At 47.3% G+C, this 23,011-nt stretch overlaps 1 protein-coding gene across 1 annotated transcript in view; it reads left to right on the top strand.

Moving 5' to 3' along the window:
* The first annotated feature begins 14,309 nt into the window (after positions 1-14,309).
* The window catches only part of LOC125946618 (kunitz-type U19-barytoxin-Tl1a-like), a 44,307-nt gene continuing 35,605 nt past the window's right edge, over positions 14,310-23,011 (top strand). Inside the window, exon 1 of the mRNA XM_049670165.1 lies at positions 14,310-14,417. Within this exon, the coding sequence (XP_049526122.1) occupies positions 14,369-14,417 (49 nt within the window). The 5' untranslated portion in view covers positions 14,310-14,368. The remainder of the gene's footprint in view (positions 14,418-23,011) is intronic.

Below are 23,011 nucleotides of genomic sequence, written 5' to 3'. Positions count from 1 at the left end.
TCGGCAAGCGGGCGTACAATTTCGTGCGCTCCTTCCTTCTCGAGGTCCACTAGACTCAGGATTGACGGAGTTTTTAACCCACGAAATTCAGCTTGGGCCAAAGGAACACTCAAGGAGCAGTGATTTCTCCGACGCTGTTCAACATCTCCATGATCAACCTGTCGAAGGCCTTGAACAAGATCCCTAACATTAACCACACGAATCTACGCGGACGACATCACCATCTGGTTGTCCCCAGCGGATGTGAGGGTCAGATCGAGGGTGCTTTGCAAGAGGCCATCGATGTGACGGAGCGGTATCTCATCCCCACTGGGCTAAGGTGCTCGCCCACCAAATCCGAGCTCTTACTCTACAAGAAGAGGCCCAGAGTGGTTCTCACCTGGTCCTGGAAGCCAGCAACGGAGAGCCACATTACGTTATTCACTGGTAACGGCTCCCCAGTTCCGCGGGTGGACACTATCAGGATCCTAGGAATGTTTATCGAGTCTAACGGGGCCAATGGAGCCGCTGTCAAACGCATTTGTTCCAAGACCGAAAGCGCCCTCGGACTGATCCGAAGAATCGCCAACAGGTACCGCGGAATCAGGGAGGACAATCTGATCCGGATTATCCACGCATTTGTGCTATGTCACCTCGCTTATTCGGCAGCTATGCACAACTGGCTGGTGTCGGAGCGCAACAAGATCAATGCCCTAATCAGAAGAGTATTCAAGCTTGCCCTTGGCCTTCCCGTCCGAACGCACACAGAAGACCTCCTCAAGTTGGGCATCCACAACACGTTCGAAGAAATTGTTGAAGCCCAAGAGTTTTCTCAATTTGTCAGACTGTCTGGCACCCCAGCGGGCCGAGCCATACTTGGCATGCTGGGACGTAACCCCACGGTCGTTGGTCCCGACGCTGTGAAGCTGCCCAACGACATAAGATCCAAGATTTCCATACACCGGATGCCACGCAATATGCATCCGACCTACAACGAAGGACGAAGACGAGCCAGGGGTAAAGCTTTGCTCGCCAGTGCCCGCTTGGACAAGGATCGAACATGCTTCGTAGACGCTGCTTCGTACGCTCAAGAACAAGCCTTCTCCTCAGTGGTCATCAACTGTGATTCGAAAATCATCAGCTGTGCTACCATCCGCACTTCTAGTTCCAGCGTTGCAGAACAGGTTGCTATCGCTCTTGCATTGACGGACGATATACATGACACAATTTATTCAGACTCCAAGACCGCTATCAGGGCCTTCCAGATGGGAATGGTGGCTCCCCAGGCTCTACGTATCATCCAAAACGCCAAAGACCTCAAAGATCACTCATTGGCCTGGTTCCCTGCGCACCTTGGAACATTGAAGGTGCCTTGCTCAACCCCAACGAGGAGGCACACTCGGCTGCACGAGGTTTGACTGACCGTCCGCCGGGTAATGCGTCCTCTCTAGGGCGACCCGAGCCTCTCTGCTCGTACAACGAGATCTGCAAACACAATTGCCTATCAAGAAGACTTCTGCCTCTGCCTCACTGTGCAGGGCCCAGGCAGTGACTCTCAGACTTCTACAAACCAGCACTTACCCAAGCCCTGCAGCACTGCACACAATGTACCCCGAACGGTTCCCAAGCCCGGACTGCCCCTGTGTGGTGGTTATGCGGACTTCGAGCATGTCCTGTGGGGCTGCGCATTTGCCGGTCCCCCTTTCACCCAAGAGGAAATGATGATGCTTATTAAGGCCCAGGATCAGACCTCTCAAATCCTGGCAGTCCAGAGGGCCCGCGAGAGGGCCATCAGGTTTGACCTGATGGTCCCCGAGTGGGCCTAGCCAGGTGACGTCGAGATTACTCGCGTCTATTGTGGACCCAATAAAGTTCACTCACTCACTCACTCACGGACAAATTTAGTTTTGAAGAATCGCAAGCGGCGATGCGACAACGGCAACTGCGAGCATACCGTCAGTGACGTCGCAGCCGAACGTGTGTGTAACCTCATTAAGAAACACAAAGACGTAACCAATAATTGAGAAAGACTTTAATGAACCGTCGGGATTATTCCAGTGATAAACACCGGGGCCGCACGTTTCAGCTTTGCTGGTTAACCATCTGTACGGAGTGCTTGGGCGGTGATTTTTTTTTATCAATGTTATGTTTGCTGCACAGGTACTTTAGGCAACGATTCTCTGGTGCCCTATTTCGATTTTCGCTGCAAAGAATCGACATGGAACACTACTCAGCTGTATATAGGATGTTCCACGTAAGCTGAACACAGTTAAAGAAAGACGAGCTGCTTTCCTAGAAGGCCGCTAATTCAAGGTTATTCACTCCACTTTTTTTCCCTCCAGTGTGCACGCCCGATCACAACAAATAATTTTCTCCTGAAGCAAAGTGGATAAATAGTGACACCGTCAGCCAGATATCGCGCCACTCTGATTGGCCAATTTGAGGACAAGGAGCATATATATGGACGCCGCGAGCATGCACCCCGACGTCGAAGGACAAATGGAAATGGCGCGAAAGCGGCGATTCTCTTCTCCACCTTCAGGAGTCTTCCTCCTCCGATGCTCGTTTCCCTCGTGGGCACAAACATAATTTCACCGATTTCAGAGACGGGGCATCGACGTTTCCGCGTAAAAAAAAAATTTTTTTACCGAAGATTACGATACTCTCTCATGCCAAATTTGACCGCAGCTCTATACATACGTGTTTTCATTTCGCGAGGGCTGCGCCCTCAATCTCTCTCGTGCTGCAGGTTGCTAGCGGAGCGAAGTGTGGCGAGACTCGCGAGAGGGAGTTTTTAAATGAACACTACTGTTACATTGTTATTGATGTGGATTCTACTCCTTCCCTTTTTTTTTTTTTCTTTGTTTTCCATGTAGCCGTCTGTCGCCGATGCTCTGCAAGGTGGGGGGCCTGTAAATTTCTGCAGTTGCAAATCTGATAAGGGGCTTGATTCTCTTATCTTTGGTGAGTTTTTGCATATAGCCTTGATGCATGTGTGCGGGGTGTTCTGGGTGTTTGTGCACTCTGTGCTTCTTCACCTCGCTAATCGCGAGATCGCGAGAGGCAGTGCGTGGGTGACGCGTGGGCGCGATTCACAGCAGCCGCCGCAGACGGACCTCCACACATGCAGCGCTTTGTTTCCATACAGACGACGCGCGCTACTCTGGCGCCATCTCGTAGCCATCGTCGCTGCACAGCCAGTCCTGCGCGGCACTGTGCTTTTCCTCTCATGCTTTCGCCATGCCCTCCTCCTCCGCTTTCCTCTTCGCTCTCTCTTCGCTATAACCGTCTTTCATCCCCGCTGCGCTCTGCGTTCGCTCTCATCCTTCGCTGTGCTCGTTCGCTCGGTTATGAGGTACGACGCCGACGCACGCTGCAGGAACGGGTGCCTAAGACATCTGCTCTAAAAAATATATTGTCGAAAGAAGCAGAATTGTGATTTTTATTAGGCATTACTTATATGCCCACCCAGTCGATAATATTAGTATTATCGACTGGGCGGGCATATAAGTAATGCCTGCAGTTGTCTGCTATTTGCAATGTCTGCAAGTATCTTAACGTTGAACGTAATGTGCTTTGTCTTTCTTCTACAGAAGTACTCCAAAACGTCGCAAATCCTATATCAATATCAGCAGAAATTTTCTACTCAGAAACAGCAGAAGGAAACCAAACAAAAACGTGGGAAATTAAGTACAATTACGAACTAATTCGTCTATGCAGCTGCTTTATTATAGAAGTGTAACACTTAAGTTGCTGCAACACCTTAGGTGCTACACTATGTCGACAGAAAGCGTCAACGGTACGTAGCCAAATAACCAGTTACGCACTGCAAAGAAAAGTGAATAAAAGGCTGGCCGTCTCGCACGTATACTGATGACAACACAACGAAAGGCCACTATAACATAACGTGGGAACTCTGCATTGTAAGGCAATTGTGACACTTTCCACAAGGCACGAAAGGACTGACAGTAGTCAGTGTAAGCCTATATATACTGTTGGGTGATCGACACAGCCTCTATACAGACTTTCAAGGAGACGGCGTCGAACAATGTTCAGCGACTGGCGCTCGGCGACGTCCATCGTCGAATCAAGCGCCCGCTTCATAGGCGCGTGATGGGCTTCGACTAAAGACTTGCTGACGCGTCATACACTAGCCCTCGTAAGTTGGGCACGGTCAGTCCATCAAACCGAGCCACTTCAAGACACCCCCGCCGACAGGCGGAATAAACCAAGCTTCCGCATTGTTCACGTAACAGCGTACGGTTCACACGTGCAACCTTCAAAATTTCACCACAGCACCATTTCAAAACCGACTAATCAGAACAAGTCTTACGCACGCACGCATGCACACATAAACACACACGCAGACAAGAACATGGTGCTGCTCACACCGACCACCGACGACAAGCTAAACATCGGGTGCGTGAAGAGAACGTGTCGTAAAGGTGGAGCGCGGTTATGTAAGCCGCCAATCACAAGGACGGGAATTGTAAACAAAAACAGGCGAAGAAGAGCGGGCTACCGAACGCGTGCTAACAACGTGCGTCACACTAAATTGATTCGCGCCCGAAGTTGGCGGCCGGTAAACGCGTGACGAATCGAGACATTCCAGCCGCCCGTTCGCTCTCTATAAAAACGCCGAGCAGGCCTCTCGTCAGGTAGCGTGATGCGAAGCGCTGCGGCTTCACCAGCTGTCGACCCGGTGCTTCACAAAAGGACGCTCAGCGCAGATGGCTACCTACTGCATACTCACAATGCGCTGGATCGAGGCTGCCAATCATCACTGGCCCCCTCCCTGTATATAAGGCGTTCTTTAAAACTTGCAATATGTACACATATTTTAGGGGCTTTCCATTAGTTGGATTTCGAATCGAAGTGAATAAGAATACTCGCGAAAAACTACCCCCCGAATGTCGTATCGAATATTGAATATTTTTCGAATTTACGAAGGAACGTGAAATATTAAGTTTGCGCGTAGTTCGTTTGTTAACAAAAAAAATGAAATAAGGCTGGTATTCCACGACACATGCATATAATACCGCTAACAGTCAGACGTCACGACAACTGAGGAGCTTGTAAACTATAAATAACTTGTAAACGATCTGGGGAATCTTGGTAATGACAGCAATGAAAGAAGGGAATTAACAGCGTGTTACCATGCAGATGCACGAGTACAGTGTCGTGTTCGCCGAAGGAGAGGAGTCTGATTCTTACGCAACCGCACATTGTTTTAAAGGGATGCTGTAGAGTAAGTGGCAATATTGGAATTGTATAGATGGTTTGCACTGACGTCAACGTGGCCACCATCTTGGTGTATTAGCACGTCGAGAAGTTGCGTAAACAAGAAGCGTGACGGGCGCGTCGCGCACCGAACGACAAATCGCTAACAGTGATAATTCGGTGAAAAAAAAAAACATCGCCGTCAAAAAAAAATAAATAAAAACAGCAATGTAAGCGTGCATATACGGTGCACTGAGATGATCGAGGCGGCCTGTGTTCGGGCACTAGCCAACGCCTCCTGGGGGCCAATTTACGCTCGAGCCGCCCAGCGCCGCAAGCCGCACCGCACACGTGCGGTCGTGAAAAAAATTGCACATGTCGCGAGCACTTGTGCAAATTTCGGTTTACCACTATACGTACCATACAGTGTGAACCAAAATTGGTGCACATCACTGGCCCCCTCCCTGTATATAAGGCATTCTTTCAAACTTGCAATATGCACACACATTGTGGTCTTATAATGGTCAATAATAATGGTCATATTATGGTCAATAATGTGACCGGCCCCATATGAATATGAGGGAACATGCGGGTTTCAAATGCGCTCACCATATGTTCATATGAGATTATTGGATATGCGGTATATGACTTTTTTTTTTCTATAGCGGAGCGCTGCCCAGGCGGCTAGACAGAAGCGCGATGCCGAACTGCTAAACTAAAATTGTGGGAAGGTACAGAATGAATATATATATATATATATATATATATATATATATATATATATATATATATATATATATATATATATATAAATGAAGTAGCCAGTTACCCGATATGCAACAAATGGACCGCTCCGCAAGGCGATAAGATAAACTCGAACACAGAATGGCATTATAGTGAACTTTCCAGACAGCGCTCCCCGCAATTTCACTGCACGGCGCTCTGTACTACTTTCCCCGACATGTGCGCTTCATAACCGAGGTCGCACATATCAATGAAAGCGAAACCTCAATGTGCAAAAGCCTTTTCATTTTCCAAACTGTACGCAGCTGTTTTTCCGTATTTCGCAGCCGTTAATAACAGAACAGCATGAAAAAATAAATAAGCGTTTTTGCTTAATGAAACCAGGTATATGGAATGAACACTTGTTTCGAGGAAACCGCCGTAAATTTTAATCCACATCTGCACACCAGTTATATTTCCTCTCTGACGGGATGTTTTACGGCGTAATGCTTTTTTGAACAGTTGCTACTCCTTCCGCGACGCGTATTTATTGAATCACACTGATATGAGAACTACCACGTAATGTAAAAAAAATGAATAAAGCATACAAATAATAAACAAATCAATGTCCCTGACACCATGTATCACACAATGGCGGCTTTGAGTAAACAGAAAACGCAAATTCATATTCAATTATTGTTTTTGTTTCTATGATGCAAAAAGATATCATCTACAGAGCTTTCCAGCGTCAATGATAGCGTTCGCGGTATTTACGGTATTCGTCGTTGGTCGCTATGCAACTATATACGCCGTTTGAACATATGCATGCTGTCCCAACTGTCATCCACGAAGCATTAAATGAAGACGGATCATTCTACGTGAATACGACCACGCACGTGTTGTCTGGATGCGTGCTGAGAAACCGTCGGTACTTCGTCCCCGGCCTCTCAACTAGTTAATCGAAGTAACTGGCCAACCTTCAATTGTCGTTATTATTGTTACGGTGCCAATCAGGGAGTTACAGAAAACCTATGAGAGACGTCAGAATGAGCGGTTTCAAGCAACGTGCACATCGCGTTTTTTTGTTTTGTTTTTTTTTTCCAGGAGGAGAGGGGAAGCCCGCGAAATATGAAAAATACCACGTGACCAAGCACGCGAGCGAACGGCGCGTAGCCGCGCCATCGGTCAGTCTTGCGTGGGACATAGCTTCCGAGACCGGAAGGCGCTTGCGGCCCGATATCGTTGAACATGGGCGGGTGTGGGAAAGCCATCTGGGGCACGATCGGAGATCTTTGTTCATCTCGCGTTGTTCAGTTGCTGCAACGCCATAAAGTGACAGCATGCCAAATTTGGGACAACGGGAGGGAGAGAGCAGCCAATCGGCAAGTGGTGACCTCCCCGAAGACAAACGTCCGGGGTGTTCATCGCTATTGGTGACGTCAAAATGACGACACGATCCTGTCAATCATTTTGATTACGAGCACGTCGTCTGCTCGGAGCAGAACGCGACGAGAGGTGGGAAGTTCGAGCGATCGTCCGCTCGCTACGAGACCGGCTTCACATGGCATGCCTCGTGGATTGGATTGGAACCAAACAGCGACTGCGGCTACAGAATGGTTCGCCGCTTGCCGATTGGCTGCTCTCTCCCTCCTGGTGTCACGAATTTTGTATACTGCCACTATGTGCCGCTGCAGCAACTGAACAGAACGCGTTTCTAACAAACATCTCCGATCGCGCCCCTGTTGATCATGCAAAGCCTCGCCGCTAAGGGCAGTGCGCGTTTACTTGATGTGGGCGTATACTAAATAATCGCCGGCAGCCGCTGGCTCATCGTGCAAGAAACACGCGTGCTGTTATTAGGCAGTTTTAGTTTCACGTACGCAGAAGCTTCGCGCACGCAAACATTTAGAAATCTCATGTTCGTTAGAACTGTCATGTTTGCGTGCGCAAAGCTTCTGCGTACTACGTGAAACTAAAACTGTCTATTGTCGCCTGTAGGCCCATCTTGCTTTCCTATAGTTGCGCGCTCACAGGTGTCCGATGTGGCTACGCCAAAAAGAAAACAGAAAAGAGAACACTTCACCTCACGTGAAGACGTCTGCGTCGAGTCACCGTTCCAAAATGGGAGCGACGGATGGGTGCAGGCTTGAGTTTCCGGTCATCGGGGGGTCCGCCGCTGTGCCTGTTTATCGCCGGCCGTTGTCCCCAGTTTATATAGGCACTGCGTCACACGCGCACGCTATAAGTCTGCCCGCATGTGCGACTCGCGTCTAGATGGTCGAGCGGTGGCGAAGTTACGAAAGGAAAAAAGAGAGAGAGGGCGTAGCAATGAACAGAGCCGCTATTCTGGACATTCCGCCATTTTCTTCTAGGCGTGACGTAGGCGCGACGCTTACAAAATGGCGCTCATGGCCCCGTTTTGCTTTCGTAACGTGACGCAAATTTGACGTTTCGCCTAAGAAACTATAATGTAGGCATTTAAACTAGCGTGGTTGATAAAGCAAAACAGTTTTCCTCCCCAGTAAAAATAAAGCAGCTAGCTCAAAGCGTACAATTATTCCATCAAAATCGTTTCTCGCTTCCGTCGTCTGCATGCGCGCAGGCTGTCGTCTGCTTCATTAGCTAGGATGCGTGTCCTCGGGAAACGGAATGAGTCATCGTATATTGGCGCCCACGCGCTTGCTTTCTACCTTGAGACAACATACGCGACCTGCCAGTGAGGATCGGCGCACACTCTAGGCCGCGTTATCGCTATCTCGTGAACCGTAAGTCACTCAGCCCGACTCGGCTAGCTGAGAAGCGGCCGAATATCATCGATAGCGTTGCGCGCGCCTCAGGTATCCGCTTGAGCGACGCAAGCGCCGGCACTGCCATCTCTTGTGCACTTCGCTGCTTACTCGAACCGCGAGAGGAAACTTCAAGGCGCCGCCTTGCGTACATTTCTTTTTATAAATTAAAAAGTCACCGTTGTCATAGCTTTTAATGACGCGAAAAGTCATTAACATTAATTACAATACAAACGCAATAGTGAAAAGTGCAAAATCTCGCAGAAAGTTTGCTAGTTTCAAACAATATTATTTCAAATAAACGTGTTTTTAATAAAAATGATGGTGCAAAACACAAATGCTAACACCACCCGAGAGCGATGCAAATGCTATGAGCACGCGTTGTGAACAAAAGATTTTTATGACCCGAAATGACAGGGAAAATGCGGCGATACGCATGCCTCTCCACTGTCATTGCATATGGCCGCTCATTACCATAATTCGCGTGGCTCGTCGCACCACAAATTATGGCGGAAAATCTCTGCAATGGCGGCCGAGCGCAACGTCACGCAACGTCAAATTGACGTTTACGAAACAGCCCTTCCTGTGACGCTCTTCACAGGATATTCCTTCAGCCAATCAGCAAGCTGACATGCCGGCTATCTTGGAACGCCACCACATATTCGCGAAATTACAGATGCATTGCACGAGCTTCTGCACGCTACCGTCCACTTTCTTTTCAAAGCGTTAAAGTCGCAATAGAGGTGCCAAGGACCACAAAAAAGTATTAGTCGATAAAGTTTGCAGCTCCACGTCATGTTTCATCATTCTGACGAAAACGCAAAATTGCATTTAGCAAAACTTCCGTTTCCCGGCACAAATTTCAAAACACGTGACCTCTGGACAGCCAATAAGACAGCCAAGATGGCGGATAATGGCGGCCGTGCAGCCGCCATGCGTGTCCAGAATAGAGCCTCAGGCCATTATCGCTTTCTAAAGCAACATGCATAGATGGATGGATGGATGTTATTAGTGTCCCCTTTGAAACGGGGTGGTGGGGGGCGCCACCAAGCTCTTGTTCTTATTTTGCCTAATGTATTACCTATTAAAAAGAAGAAAAAAAAAACAGACGACACAAAAGAGAAAGAAAAAGAACACACGCACACAAAGAATTCCCAGGATCAAACTATCTGAATCACTATGCATGCAGCTTTTTTTTTTTTTTCACCTTCCCAACCACATCTCATGTGCAATTTTCTTTGTACTTTGTGGGGTAAAATAAAATCAACTTCAACTATTGGGAACTCTGCTTTTGTACCCCTCCGCTGACCGTGGTCTCCGTACGTGGTCTCCCTACTTTTCTGCCATCAAACCTCCACTCGCCTTTAAGTAATCTCTGCTGCGGACATGTTTATTTTCCCCCTGCTACCCCTGAACCCAAGGGCTTCAAGGAGGCCACCGGAGCCGAAACCGACAGCTCAGTAGATATCTTCACATTCTAATGAAACACGTTCCACTGTTTCCCTACCTTACCGCAGTAAGCACTGTTTCTGCTTCCTCGGTGTACCTCACTTTACAACTATACTCGTTCTAAGGCATCCTGATCTCGCTTCGAAAAGTACAGAGTCCCCACTTGAGTTACCATACATAGTTTCTTTCCTGATTTTGTTTTTACCTCCTGGGTATAGTTACTCATAGCAGGTTTGTTTTCTATTGCCACCACCGAGGAGATTGTCCCAGCCTCTCTGACTTCGCGCTTGATTGTCGCCATGCTGCTTATAGCAGATACAAGTCGCATAATAACACGTGCCCCTTTGACGCGCGACGCGCAGGTGGGCGCGAAATATTGTGACATCTGGGATCTTGCAATACGGTGTGGCGCCACCAGATGGCGACACCATTCCGTTGCAGTAAAATCTTTTCCTTTTTTTTTTTTTTTTTTTTTTTGGGGGGGGGGGGGGGGGGGTGCCGTCGTTGCAAATGACAAGCACTTCGGCTTTACAGTGACCGAAACTGGAAAGCGTTGCTCGCAGTCGTGGCACTAAACTGAACCCGCTACAAAATGCAACTTCTGCGCACAATTTGAGCCGGAATTAGCGAACCGTTTAGCCGGTAGAGTCATGTGTATACTTGGCGCTTCCATTTACGCAACCATCAGTATATATACATCGAAATGCACTTGCGCGTCACGCGCGGGTACACAGAGGTGCGAAACACTCGGACCCGAGGGAAGGAGAGAAAAGAACCGGCTGGTCAAGTCAAGCGGTCGTACGTCGCCACAACCGACACGACGGCTGACAAAATGCCGCCTTGGAACGAATAGCGCGAGTCCGAAATTAGAGGCCGCGCCCATGCATGTTCTAGGCCGCGACTAATAGTATGACTGCGGTGTGTACTTGGTGCGCGCACGTGGCACGATCGGCTGCTGTGTGCAGCTCCCTCTCGATCAGTACCGGGTGCTGCAAAACAGGCGATACGATTAGACGTAATTAGCAGGAGAATTTGGCGCAGCAGGCTCCCGGTTTGATTATTCATAAAGCGAGATATATTTCTAAGGTGTCCTTCACGCCTCTATCGCCTACTGCTGAGCCAAGCTCTGTCCTTTTTAAAGCGAAACTTTATGTGGCTAGGCGAAATAGTATATGGCTAGGCGAAATCGCCTGTGTGCAGAAAACTATCGTCATCAGCATTGGCTCGAGCGTCGTCGTCTTCTTCCTCAGCTGGCTCGTTGGCGCCCATCGGGTTGCGCTCGTGCTCGTGCTCGGCACGCGCTCGTGCCACTGCTCCCGCGTTCGTCGTCGTCTTCTTTCACAGCTGGCTGCGTTGCCGTTCATCATTCCAGCGTAGAATTTCACTTCTGTCGTCGTAATAGTACAGTGTACTAGTACACTGTAGTAATAGGGAGGCCGTGTTTACGGGGGTATGAGACATAGCTTAAAGGGGTATATGAGCCATTCATTGTCTTACTTGACGGACAGATTTAATTTTGAAACGATTTAATTTCGAAGAATGGCAAGCGGCAATGTCGGGTGAATGTTGCTAATTACGCCGCCGAACAAACACGACACATCAAACGCAAGCGACAACGGCGGACAGCGGGCATACCGTCAGTAATGTCGTTCTCTCCGTCGCAGCCGAACATTTGTGTAACCTCATAATTGAGATATACTTTAATGAACCATCGGGATTAACCCAGTGATAAACACGGGGGCCGCACGTTTCAGCTTCGTTGGTTAACCATCTTCACGGAGTGGAAGGGCCGACGAATTTTTTTTTTAATCTCTGCGTTTACACGATAATTTATGGGTCCTGAACTAAACAAATGGTTACTACATAGCCGCTGACGGGTACAGTGTAAGATATTTAAACCGAGACCTGCGTAACCAAGTGGACGGTCCAAAGAGCGACAATTTGTTGACCCAGAAAAGAAAATTGCGAGGACGCTTAAGCTTCACTTTTAAGAGTGGAACGCGATAGCATTCAAAGATCCATGACTGCTTCTCACGCTTCCCGACAACTGCAGCTTGAGCAACCGTAATGGTTACCGGGAAACACTAGCGGCGAACGCTATGCACGAAGGCGAGCTTTCTGGCAGAAACGCGGCCTCTTGCGTGGGGCGATCCCGGAGATATTGCACAGCCTGTGCCAAAAAAAAAGTATAATTTTCAGGTTTTTGTTTCGTTCTTTTAATATTTCAGTCTGAGAAGATTTAACATAAAAGGCATGCGCTGTGGGTATTTTGTTTCATGACATTTGTTTGTGGATTGTCATTCTCAAGATTCCGAGGCATAGCTTTGCCAAAAATGCATGACAAGGTATGAGCAACATTAATGATATAATGGTGTGGCATACCCAAATATATTTGGAGGGCCTGGTAGGTTGGGGATGATTTTCCCGGCCGCGGGCGCCAGCGCCGACGCCGGATATTCGGCGACACGGGGCCCTTAACGCTATCGCGTTAAAAGAACGTTCACTGCCGAATGAGGGGCTTTCCTGGGGATCTCAAATTTTCTCTGTGCGTTATATTCATCCGACTGCATCCAATGCCTGCCAACTTCTTCGTCATTGACCTCTTCGGCTACATTTCCTATTTCCTTATTTGAGGGTTCACATTATAATTAAGCTAATAATTTCAATACTAACAGCTTCGGGGTTTCGTGGCTTTACTCACCAAGATCGGGTTTCATATCATCATTTCTCTAGTGCCATCGCCTAGACCCATCCGAGAACTATTATCTCTCATGTAACTTCCAAATGAAATCAATTGGAATTCCCATGAAAGAAAGGATTGACACTTCGGAACCAAGCCCGACGCAATTAGGGCATGTTCCAATTGATGCCTCTGTAAATCAGTGATTATCAACGTTACCGACATGGATCTAGCAGTCACCCTTTCACTCCAAGTGTAAGGCCTAACTCAAACTGTCTCAACTAAACTCTATAGAGCTGGTTATCTTAGATGCGGAAAGGAGGGTGGGAGAGTAACAAAGACATAAAAAAAAGACAGAAGTTTAGATCAATCACGTGCAATGAACAAGGTGCTGTGTATATACAGTCGAGAACTCGATGTCTGGTGTCTTCCTGTATAGTGCAGAAGCTCTCTCGTGGCTTTCTGGGGACGGGGCAGCTTTGGTGTGATCCCTAGATGCAATGTATCTCACTTAATACATGTTGGTATATACTTTTTGAAAATGTGTATCATTAAAAATTGAATAAACCGTCATTTTATAATCAAGGCCGACTGTGTTGAGAGTCAATCTGGGTAGAAACTAGGGCCGGTTGGCGTAGCATAGTCCAGATTCTAAAGGACAAGCGCTTATAGACGAAGCACACGGAAAAGCGCCATGTGTGTGTCGCTATTTTCCTGTATGCTTCGTCTAAACGCTGGCCCGGCCCTCCAGAATCTCAACTATGCATCGAGAGTAATCGCGCATGATGATGGTAACTGCCCTAATGTCATCAATATAGCGACACGCATACTCAGAAACGTCGAGACCTACCGATGCATACAAGTTTACATCAAATATTGAAGTAGTTATCGACACCAATAGAGTCCATTGCTCCGAAATTTCTCGTGACATATCCCGCAATACAGCTGAACCCCCCCAAAACAGTTTTAAAAATCTACAGTTTGCTTCCTCAAAGAAGGCATGCCGAGTGGCAGAAAAATTGATCTACTACTACTACTTCCTTTAGTGGTTAAACAACTACAGCACCCTATTTAATTCTATGACACATATATACGCTGTTCGGTCGTGACCACCAAGCTTTGCTTAAATGCGGTGAATGAATATGCACTTGTGCGATCCACAGAAAGAGCAAGCAGAGGAAAAGAAGAAGAGGACGATGTCGATCCCAAATTAACGGTGAGGAGGCATCCCGAGAACGTGATCATCGCGCGCAGGTCGCCACCATATCACCTGCTACATTCGCTGTCTGCGCGCGCTCTGCCCAACAGGACAATAATGATAGCGTGCAGGCTTACGGAGCACGTGAGCCGCCGTGCACAACCAGCGATCTAGGAGGACACTATATAACACGCCTGTCGAGGTGAACTTGCCGCGCTTTCAGTCGCCGCCATTATGTGTGCCTTCCTGGTCGTCTTCGCTCTGTTCTTCGGGTGCATCGTGATCTTCATGCTGCTGCACTTCTACAGCTTCCTGGAGGCGGACAAGATGTAGATGGAGATAAAGACCCCGCGCACGCAGACCTGGTGGACACTTCGAACCGGTGAGCCGATTTGCCTTATGTCGATTTGTTCTTACGCACAAAAAAGTCCCAGGATCGCCCGAGAGGCGAAGCATGAATTGCGTTAGCAAATTAGCAGAGAGCGATACGGAGTAAGGGTAGTAGTTTTATCGGCTACATAAACTTGGACAAATTCGCTTACTAACTGAATTAACAAGCATGGTGTCAGCGGGCACAAGCAAAAATGAATATATCACACTCGATGATCGCAGACAACCACTGTCAAAATGCTCCCTCCCCCCCCCCCCCCCCCCCTCACGCGGCCTTTCGCACGCCGGAAGCCGTCTCGTTTGCTCTCCGCCGTGCATTTGCTCTCCGTGAAAGCGCGCGTCCCTCGCGCTCTTTCACTCGCACATACAGCATATGGCACGCGGTGACGATTTTATCACCCTTGGACTTTATACGGAACGTCACAGTGACGGCGACGCCGACGGCACAAATTCGCTTGGAATCTCCATATATAATTGCTATCGCAATAAAACGAGAAGGTATAGGCACTTGATTTGTGTTCAGTACGCATCTGTTGCAAGGAAGCATTGGTGCAGTGGCTGCGTTACTGGAGATTTGGCTGGCTGGCATACTTGATTCGGTTAAACAGCGGATCCATAGCCGTCAACCCTCCCAAGCATGTGAGTAGACGTGATTCTTCTCACGTTATTTTGTTCTTTCGGTGTCTTGTTTGACCTTCCTGCAAGGCCTCGATAAATTGTGTGCGTATTTCTTCTCCTCTTGTACCGCCCAAAAGCACCGTTTCTTCGCCCAAATACGGTCTACTGGCACATCGCGTGTTCGAAGACAGTATAACTTTGTCTGCCTGCGAGCAGCAGAATTCACCGCTGAAGCACACTGTCGAATATCAGCTACCTGGGAACATATCCGTGGATATCCGTGGAACTTAACCGTGGATGTGGAACACATTCGCACCGCGCCCCGTACGGATGTTCGTGTATACCCTGCAGAACAAGAAACAACCGGCTTACACGGCGAAATGAGGATTTTCACACTTGCATATCAGAATGACATTTCCACTCACCGGCCTTCAAGGCATGGCAATGGCGTTTATCATTCCCGTTCGATACGGTCTTATGAATCGTTCTCTTCGCGAAATAATCTTCGAAAGACGCAATGGTATATGTTAGGGAAAAAACTAGAAATAATAAGAAAAGAAATCAGCGAGAATTTCGAAGCCAGAATAGAAACCAGTCGTTTCCGGACCACCCGCAGGCTCGCACCATTGAAAGTTCGCATCTGCAGAATTGGAAACACGTGTCCATTTATCTAGTATAGGTATATTATACAACTACGCTGTGTACGAGAATCGCGATATGATAGATGGTTGTTCTCAATGGATTCGAGGCAGTGGGTTCCTCGTGCCCTCTCGTTGACTGTGTATGCAAACAAGACGTCCCGCCGGCGTCACTCTGCATGCAGCTCGTGATTAATAACGGCCGAGATCACGCGGCGAGGCGTTCTTGCTCTTCGTCGTGTGCGGCAAGCTGTATGCGCATAAGAACAGGTTCTACGGCTCCACCGGCGTTGCATGTACAAAGGCCCCGTTATAGCCCAACGTGTGCTCTGGTCTGGTCGCACACGGATCGCTGCAGCTGCTATTACAGCTGGAGCGAGCGCCCGGATGCAAATAAGAAAACCAAACGCAAATCATGGTCCTGTGGTGACCTGCACCATTGAATGACCTCCGATGAACAAAGATTGCTGCTAAAGTTTCTTCCAGGGGGAAAATTGTTCGCTCGCACTCTTCTAGCTTTGTATACGGAAACTGAGCGACTTCAGTTAAGACTGTGGGACTCAAGAACACGTCGTTCTCTGCCACGTGTCCTCGTTCAAATGAAAGCTACGTGCGTTGAAAAAAAAAAAAAAAGTTGCTATTTGGCCCACAGTGACAAACAGTGACAAACAGTGACGCGACAGCTGGCGAAATAATCAGTGATGGTTGCGCAGCTTCATGCGGTATTTGTTGGAGCCAAAATATTTGAAGACGCGCGCACGAGCAATCTCTCTTTGACAAGAATAAAACTGTATATTCGGTTATGCCGATACTTTCGGTCGCCTTTGTTTATGGAGGTGGGGCTCCCCTGTGGTTGAGATGTAGAGAGACAGGGAGGGCTGTCGGCCATCTAGCCACGCAAGCCACTGAACACCTGCGACGCTAAATCCGAAAGTTATCGCCAGTACGTCCCTTGCAAGTATCTTCATGGCGTTCCGCGTGTAGCGCAGTTTCGATCAATAATTTTACTGCATACGCAATGGCTTTGTGAACACCAAGCCAAACCTCTGTAATACGATTGAAACTTTTATGAAAAGATTTTGTCTTATCTACTATGGAGTACAGGCGCCTCGGGCGACACTTCAGTATACCGGGTGTTTCACGTAACTAGAACCAAATTTTAAATATCGAAGTGGTATATATCTTAGACATATGATACTAACAACGCACAGTTACTAACAACAGCATCTTGTTTGTAATCGTCTTCTTTTCTTTTTTTCAAGGGAAATGACTAATCATTTAGTTACGTTTAATTCGGTAAAATATTGAACATTAGTTTGACGACATCAGTCTTATTTTAAAAGTTGTAACGCGTGCTCAGAAACAAAAAACTAAAATGAAATTTTTGGGTTGTTCCTGACAATGCCAATATCTGACTATGAAGCACACCGCTGTGGGGGACTCCGAATTAATTTTGACGTCCACCTAGGATTATTTAACGTGCACATAAATGTCAGTACACGAGCGCCTTTATATTTCGCCACGGGCTCGGAAACACCCAGTAAAGTTGTTTCCATGACGTTATTATTTACATGCTTTTTTTTCCCAAGCTGTGAAGAAAACCGGCCATAAATGACAAAAAAAATAATAATAATGACGTCTCTACGCACTTGGCGCTTCTGAACGCAGCGCTTTCAATGGAGAGTCGACACTGTTGCAATGGGTACCGGTACATGGTTAGAATCGTTTCAACGACATGGCAGACCAACCGGCGGTCCGGCCTTCATCAAGACACGTGATGAAGGCCGGACCCCGGCCGAAACGTCAGTGAAGTCCTGTTATATTTGTCCCACGTGCTTCTATTCTTTGAACTATTTGTGTGCCGGCTCCTGTGATTCATTGCTGCACCGATATATATATATATATATATATATATATATATATATATATATATATATATATATTCAAGCTTTCTTGTTTACGTGATAAAAAGGAGATGTTCGCGCACGATTATGGCGCCAAGTACACCTTTTCTCATGAAGAGGTATTGTTTTACACATCTGATGCTAAGCAGTGTATACTCTTGTACTGTCTGTATAATTCCAAACGCACACAAACCGAAGACAACTACAATGTACTGATGCGTTTCTGGCTTCGTGTTTTGTAATTGTAGCCTAACTGGAGCTGCAAAACATACCTCTGAGACTAAAGTGCGGTTATAAACCGTCGACGAAGTGATTGCGCTTCGCACTCCCGTGTAATCCCTCCCGTGTTCTGATCTGTTTTGTCTTGTCTGCGTTTCAAAACGTTATAACTGCTACCGGGCAGGTACGCCTACGGCATTCGGCCAGGCGGCCAGGAGCATAATAACGCTCACATAATAACGGGAACACTACGCATCGTTTATTCAGTGACAGCCCTTTTAAACCCGTTATCAAGCAGCTTTGGCACGTGTGATGATGTGAGCCTGACGTCACGGCAAACACGGTTTCCTGTCCTCGCTATAACTTTCACTTTGCAGCACAATATATGCTAATGGTACTTGGAACATACAGTTGAAGTACACTGTACATATATCAGCATCAACAGCCTAAATTTATGTCCACTGCAGGACGAAGGCCTCTTCCAGTGATCTCCAATTACCCCGGTCGTGCTTTTATGTCACACTCTGAGAGCTGTTAAGGACATACGTGAGAAACAAAACAAAAAAGGTCCTTGTCGTTCCTCTTGCGTTCGTCATACCTACGCTTAACTTTTCACAACACAAATACCGAAACAATTTCACGGGAGACGCTCCACAGCTGTCGTTGTATTTGAGCTACAAGTTCCGAGCATTCGTGCGGGTTTGCTATTTTCTTTTTGCTGCTTAGACACAACGGTTTGTAAGCACTGAGTGGAGAACAGCTTGCTGTGAAGTGCTATGCACCGCATACATGCTTGCTGACAGCCAGCCTGTTTACCGGCCCACAAACGCTAGCTACGACAGCGCCTCCTGGCCGCCGCCAGTGTTACGAAATGATTACAGGGGCCGAAGCCGCGTTTACCCGCCGCTTCACGCCGAAGGCTCGGCACCTCGACCTGTTCGCCGTGCTTCGAGAATCACTTAACCTGTCGTCGGATGTGCCACTAATGGACAGCTGTCCATTAGCGGAGAAGGAGGGGTGGGAGGTTGTCGGAAAGGGACGTTTAGCCGAGCCGTAGCCGCAGCCAACTGCGCCCGACACGAGGCCGCAAGATGGTTCGTCTTCGGAAGCGTGCCCTCCCCCCGTCGAACGTCCTGCTCTCGCGCCACGGCCGGTCACCCAACGCACACGTCTTTTATCGAATATAAGCAGCACCCCTGTATCGAACTATATCCCATTCTCAACACAACAGCACAAAGCTCTCGCCTCGTCACACCACGTGTTAAAAGTAAAGAGGCTTGTATGTGGAATGGAGCAGATACATATGTTTTCTATATCGGCTTCAACGTGCGAGCTGTTGTCGTTACGACGTTCAAGCATTAAAAACTTAAAAAGAAAAAACAGATGTACAGCAATTCCTGGTAGGCATACAATTAGAACAGTGTCAGCTGATAGCGAGACACCAAATTATCGCGAGGAATTCAAAATTTAATCTTTAACGCCGGAATCCTTACAGACATTAAGAAGTTCTCATTAAGTGTTTACGAAGGAACTGTTAAAGGGCGGGCATCTTATATAGAGACATTAATAGGTTCGTTTGAAACAATGACGATGATGATATATAAGTATTTATGGCGCAAAGAAAAAAAATGCTCTAATGAACAGTGGAGAAGTTTATGAAAGAAAATATGCGTAACATGACTGTGTATGAGCCTTCATACTGTCGCATCCGAAACTGCCTAAAAATATATATTTGAACACTTCAGGAAATATGAGTATGCGTATGGTGAACCGTTGAATGTTAGATGTTGATAATAACTATGACAAACGAAACACTTGTTATGAATGTTCTGTCGCGCAACCTCTGTAAATGATTCCTGCTACTGCAAGGGCCACAGAGGCTGCTGAAGTTTCGGGCCACCAATTCCCATCGTCGTCGTCGGTGTCTTCTACTACTACTACTACTACTACTACTACTACTACTACTACTACTACTACTACTACTACTACTACTACTACTGCTGCTGCTGCTGCTGCTGCTGCTGCTACTACTACTACTACTACAAAAACAACAACAGCAGTAGCAGTAGCAGTAGCAGTAGTAGTAGCAGTAGCAGTAGTAGCAGTAGTAGTAGTAAACTACAGGAGCCCGCTGGTCGTCTTCACCAATGCAGTGTCGATGTAGGCAACCACGATCGCTCGGTCGTCTCGTCTGGTCAGCCACTCATCATCATCATAATCAGCCTATATTTTATGTCCACTGCAGGACGAAGGCCTCTCCCCGCGATCTCCAATTACCCCTGTCTTGCGTTAGCGTATTCCAACGTGCGCCTGCAAATTTCCTAGCTTCATCATTCCATCTGGTTTTCTGCCACTCATACATAGATACAAACATACATCGCCCCCGGTAATTGCGTGAAGTACCGTAAGAATGCTAACGCATTAAAAGCCTGTATATGTTTTACAATAATGTGTGTGGGATATGTGCATAACAATAGGGCTACTTACAGACCGTTCTGTCTTCCTCGGCCCCGCCGCTCTGCTCCCACAACAGAGTAATTTGACAGTCTATATCGAAAAATCTGTATACATAGATGTTCTACTATAAGTTCTACATTATATCTACAAAATATATGTGCAACATGGACAAACACACGCAGTTCCGTAAATAATCAAAAGTGTAAATTAGTGCGTTATAACGAGTCGAAATTGCATAGTGGGTTCTGGGTTCTATATGGTGGACGACTCCGGAATAATTTTGACCACCTGGGGTTCTTGAACGCGTACCCAATTAAAGCACGGTGAACGCACGTCTTTTCGACTCCGCCCTCACCGGAAGGTGGCCGCCATGTCCGGGCATCGAACTCTCGACCTCTTGATAATTTACACACTCACAAGAGCGTAAGGGTGTAAATGTGTCTATAAGTCGCATCTTTACATCCAGAAAAGGGTGTAAGCGTGTGACTTATAGACACATTCACACCCTTATTCAATCTTAAGGGTGTAAACTATTTTATAAATGATGTAAGGGTGTGATTTATAGACATATTTACACCCGTAATAGTTCATTTTTAGTGTGTAAATTATTTTACAGGGTATACTGAAAAGAGTCCGAGAACACGCACTGATGTGTCACAACTTTACAGACGAGGCTTAGGCTCGAGCAAACACGGGCATTCTGCGCAGTCCTAGAGTGGCCACAGAGGAAGTAAGTTAAGCCCAGGCGCGTGCTCTTCAGAATCCTATGGCACGGTCCCTCGCACATTCGTGGATGCCGGCGCGCGCTTCCGCGTTGCGCAATGCGCACATATGCATACGGCGCGGATTGCATACAGCGGTGCCCTCCGTTGGCAGCGGGCACCTTCCCGTTCGTGGCTTCCATCGCTTTGGCACGTATTCACCGGCACGCGCCAACCGTGTTTGTCGTCGCCCCGCGGCCGTTATTTTTATAAGCCGCTGACGTCAACGCTCGTACCGGCGACTCAAAACGTGCAAATTCTGTTTAATTACGAACATCTTGCAACATGGTACAACCGTGTTCTATGTAATTGTTAAAGGGACAACAGAGAGGGATATACTTTATCTCTCCGTATTGTTGAAGTGTTTTTTTTTTTTTTCGGAACTCTATTTTGGTTGATTTCTTGTTTAAATTTAGTCTATTGCTATCTTACGTTCTCCTTCAAGTTCAGGGCACTTCGGTATGTAAGGGTCAATGTCACCAAGAGCTTCGCAATGCATGCACGACCATGATGCCGTCTTGCACCGTCAAGCTGGAGTTTGCACTGACCCTGTATACGGATGCCAAATAGGACAGCGTGGCATCAGTTAAGTCTTTAATGGCGCAAGGTTGATGCCGTGGAGACCACAACGAACGGAAGTGGCTTAAGATGGCCTTCTTCATGTCCTTTCTTGCGTCCTGGGGAGCATTCTTCCTTGGCTGAAACTGCAGCGCTTTGCACGCCAGACTGTTAGCGGCCTTGTAACGCAAGCAGGCGACACTTGCTGTGTGCCGGAAGTGCTTTCAAGAGTGCCATGATACATTGTCCTTGTGCATTCTCTTTCTGTTACTTTCTTTTTTATAGAAACAAATTAACTAACATGCCAACTATTAAGAACGACATTTGTTCCCCATAAATTTGGAAATATTATCGATGACGCGCCCTGGGCAGCCAATCGGATAGCTCGCCCTACTGACGTCATATGGTCAAATAGCGTCACCTGGTCAGGGGCGGCTGAAAACTCAGCCGATTTGAGCGCTGCGATCGTTAGCGATGTGCCTGTTTATAATCTTATAATAAATTACACGCTTTAGGCGGAGCCCTCACAAGCGCCAATTAATGATCAGAAGAACTTAATCTAACGACTCAGTACGTTTGTACAAAAGCGTCAGAATCGTTTCAGGGTCCCTTTAACAGCATAGGTGAGCTGAAGAGACGTGTTTTGGCTCCTCCTAAAATTCCTCCGTGATGACAGGGTCGGAAAGTGAGTGGTGATCGAGCCCTGTGGGTCGTGGTGGTTTGGAAAAACGCCCAACGTATTGGACTCGGTTTTCGATACCTGGTGTTGTTTGCCGGACAGCGAAGTGTATCGGACCGTATCGCGTTCGATATGTTCAGGCGGAGGAATTGCCGGCAACAAGGCTATAGGTCCGCCTTCAGCAAGCAATCCAGCCGTCCTCCTCTTCATGTTTAAAAATTTCGCGCTGAAATTCGAGCGCATGTTCGTTCAGTGTAACGTCGCAGATTTCGAAGCGTCTTTTTTTCCGTGTTTGGGCCTTTGCGGCTCAATAAAATTTCATGAAGCTTGCCAAGTTCAGCCTTTGGCACTTTTAAAATACAATGTAGTCCTTGTTTACCGATATACGTATCGTGACGTTGCACTACGTCAGAGTAAGCTGGCGCGGAAAGTTCAAAGCGGTACCACCACCAGTTTTTCGTTTTCGCGACTCCTCAGCATCTAATCTCAAGGCAAGAATGGTTGTTTTGATATTGCAGTAGGGTAACTAGCTAACACAAGCGAAAACAAAAGTATTTATGTTTAGCATGCATTCAAGCTTTTTTTATACGACAGGTATAAAAAGAATAGCACAAATACAAGACAGACGAAAAAACACAAAATAAATGTCGCATGCGTTTGTGGAGGCGTTAGTGCATGTGTTAACGTCGGCGATTCAAAACGCTGTCTTTCTTTGCCTTTCCTTTTCGTCTGTGCACTTGCCTTTTAAAACC

This window comes from Dermacentor silvarum, chromosome 7 (genome assembly GCF_013339745.2).
Source record: "Dermacentor silvarum isolate Dsil-2018 chromosome 7, BIME_Dsil_1.4, whole genome shotgun sequence".
NCBI lineage: Eukaryota > Metazoa > Arthropoda > Arachnida > Ixodida > Ixodidae > Dermacentor > Dermacentor silvarum.
Note: the sequence above shows the minus strand (reverse complement) of the source record. Positions and strands in the feature narration are given on the sequence as shown.